This window comes from Entamoeba nuttalli, assembly GCF_000257125.1.
Source record: "Entamoeba nuttalli P19 unplaced genomic scaffold asmbl_2825, whole genome shotgun sequence".
NCBI classification, from domain to species: Eukaryota; Evosea; order Mastigamoebida; family Endamoebidae; genus Entamoeba; species Entamoeba nuttalli.
In genome coordinates this window covers 1-2,824 of record NW_008575629.1, presented here as the reverse complement: position 1 = coordinate 2,824, position 2,824 = coordinate 1, and the positions used below count along the sequence as shown (strand labels likewise).

General features: G+C 24.6%; 2 protein-coding genes across 2 annotated transcripts; both read left to right on the top strand.

The window, feature by feature from the left end:
- Positions 1-73: 73 nt before the first annotated feature.
- Positions 74-649, top strand: ENU1_043260 (Rab family GTPase; the record flags this gene model as incomplete). Its single annotated transcript, XM_008857611.1, has 2 exons — positions 74-200; positions 327-649. The coding sequence occupies 2 exons, from the start codon at positions 74-76 to the stop codon at positions 647-649; spliced, it is 450 nt and encodes a 149-aa protein (XP_008855833.1).
- A 131-nt stretch (positions 650-780) lies between these two features.
- On the top strand, positions 781-2,769 carry ENU1_043250 (hypothetical protein; the record flags this gene model as incomplete). Its single annotated transcript, XM_008857610.1, has 1 exon — positions 781-2,769. One exon carries the CDS (start codon positions 781-783, stop codon positions 2,767-2,769), a length of 1,989 nt encoding a protein of 662 aa, XP_008855832.1.
- Positions 2,770-2,824: the final 55 nt, after the last annotated feature.

Genomic DNA, 2,824 nt, shown 5'->3' with positions numbered 1-2,824 from the left:
TTTCTACGTATTTATATTAACTTTTGTTCTTATCTCATAGGCAACAATTGGTACTGACTTTTCTACTAAAACTATGACATTTCAAAATAAATCCATTCAACTACAAATTTGGGATACTGCAGGACAAGAACGATATCGATCATTAATTCCAAGTTATATTAGAGATTCATCAGCAGCAGTGATAGTTTATGATATTAATGGTTTGGTGTTTTTATTATATATTGTTTGTGTATTATGTTCATAAAGAAACCGATTTAAATAGAAAGGGAAGAATTTTGATGAATAAGTTACTTTTCCAAATGAATAAAAAGATTAACTTAATGTAGATAGACAAAGTTTTGAGAGTGTAGATAAATGGATTGAAGATGTACGTTCAAAAGAAAAAGGAGAAATTTTCTTATTTTTGGTTGGAAATAAATTAGACTTAGGACATCGAGAAGTTACACAAAAAGAGGCATTGGCAAAGGGACAAAACTATCAGTGTATGTGCTTTGAGACTAGTGCTAAAACTAATATTAATATTACTGAATTATTCAATGCAATCACAGAAAAATTAAGTACATTAGAACCACCAGTTGAAGAACATATTGAGACTGTTTCACTTGGAAGTAAGAAAGCTGAGAATGAAAGCAACGGAGGATGTTGTTGAGTTTGTAATTTCAAAATAATACAATGACAAAATTTTAAGTTTTTTATTCGTTATAAATAACAATAAAAAAAATACAAAAAAAGAAAAAGAAAAACTAAAAAGTTTTAAGATTGTTGGGGAAGTTAAAGGTAATGTCAGAGACAAATCCCCAAGACAATGATGTTATGGTTCAAAACCAAATTATAAAAGAAGTCTACAATAAAACAGAGCCATTTGCAAGGTCATTTAATGATGAAAAGAAATGGAAAGATATTACTGTAGAATTTAAAAAGTATTGTAATGAAGAAATAAAACAAGGAGAATTTAAAGGAGATGAAAAATTAAGTTTGGCTAAGGTATTACATTCAGTCGAAGTATTTAATCCATTTATGGATGTTGGACATTTACTTAAAGATAATTATCGATCAGAAGAATTATTTGAAGCAGGAAAGATAAAAGAAATTGAAAAATTTAAAGATAAAGAGTTAATAGAGTTATTTGATTCATTATTTATATTAGAACAATTATATTTTCATGGGAAAATGTGGAATCATACAATGAAATGTTGTGATTATGTTAATTTAGTAGAAAAACTTAATAAAGAAAGTATAGGATATGTTATTGTTATTTCAGAATTAAAAACATGTTCATTATATTATAAAATGGTAATGTCAATTGGAGTAGAAGAAGAAGAAATGGATTTTAGTGAACAAGGGAATCAATTTATTACAGAAATGGGAAATGATAAATTCTATTCCATGATTGATGAAGTACTTAAAAAAGGAATTAGTAAAGAACTTAAAGAACGACTTGAATTTAGAAAGGAATATATAAAGGCATTAGAAGAAATTGGAAATAAAAAAAGTACAACACTTCCAAAAATACCAGAAGATATGAAAACAACAGAAAAAAGATTTATTAGAGAGAATTTATATGCTAGAGATATAACATTTGTACCAAATATAAGAAGATATGAAATACCAACACTTGAAGAAATAAAGAAAATATATGAAAAAGATGCAGAAGAAATTAGAAAAACAAATGAATTAATGCCTAAAGAAAGAATAATGGTAGCATATTGTGGAATACATAAAATATTTATGTGTCCAATAAAGAATTTACTAGTTAGATATATTATTAGAGAATATGTATTAGATAATATTCAAGAAAAAATAAAAAAAGGAATGAAAGAAGTTGGATTAAATCAACAACGAATTGAAGTTGATAAATTATTTTATGAAAGACTAGGAATGGTATTTGGTGATATTATTAAAATGATGACACATAATCAATCATACTTTTATCGTAGTTTTTCAATTTTACTTGAAGTATTTGAAATGACACATAATGATGCATATCAATTTGATTTACAACAAATACAAAAATATCCACCACCAACATTTAAACCACAATTTATAATGCCAGGACATTATATTAATGGATATCTTATGCAAATTAAATTTTCATTAATGATAAAATACCTTTTGATAGGTATTTCATTAAAATTATACAGTGATTATGAATATCATATGATTTATTGGTATATCTCTATTTTATTTAGTATGTCATATGAACATTTAAATGAATTTAGAATACAATTAGATATGGATAGAAGAATGTATTCAATATCAAAAAAATCAAAGAATATCAAACCATCAAAATTAACACCAAATATGGAACAATTAACTATATTATTATATAAGACATTAATAAGTGGAATTGCTAAACTCCTTTTAGCATTAAATAAAATGAATATTATCAAATCACCAGAATTTTTACTTGGTAATAATAAATATCGTTATGAACTTAGATTTTCTGCATTTGAAAAATGTCATACACCACAATATATTCCATTTGAAAAATATGAAGAACAACGTACTAATAACATTCAACCAGGATTAATTATTATCGACTCTATTAATGAATTGAAAAAATGTAAAGAAATTATTGAAGAAATTAAATTGAATAATAAAAATAATTATCTTCCTAATGAAATGGTTGGAATGTTATATAAAATATCAATGTCTAATATGTTAACTGCAATGAAATTAATGAAAATTCATCCTACTTCAACAACAAAAGCAGTGTTTTCATTTGATGATATTGACTATCTTCCAATAATTTCTATTAAAGATAATTGACTTCTTTTTCTTTAAAACTTATTTATTAAATAAATATCAATCAATCATGAATTAA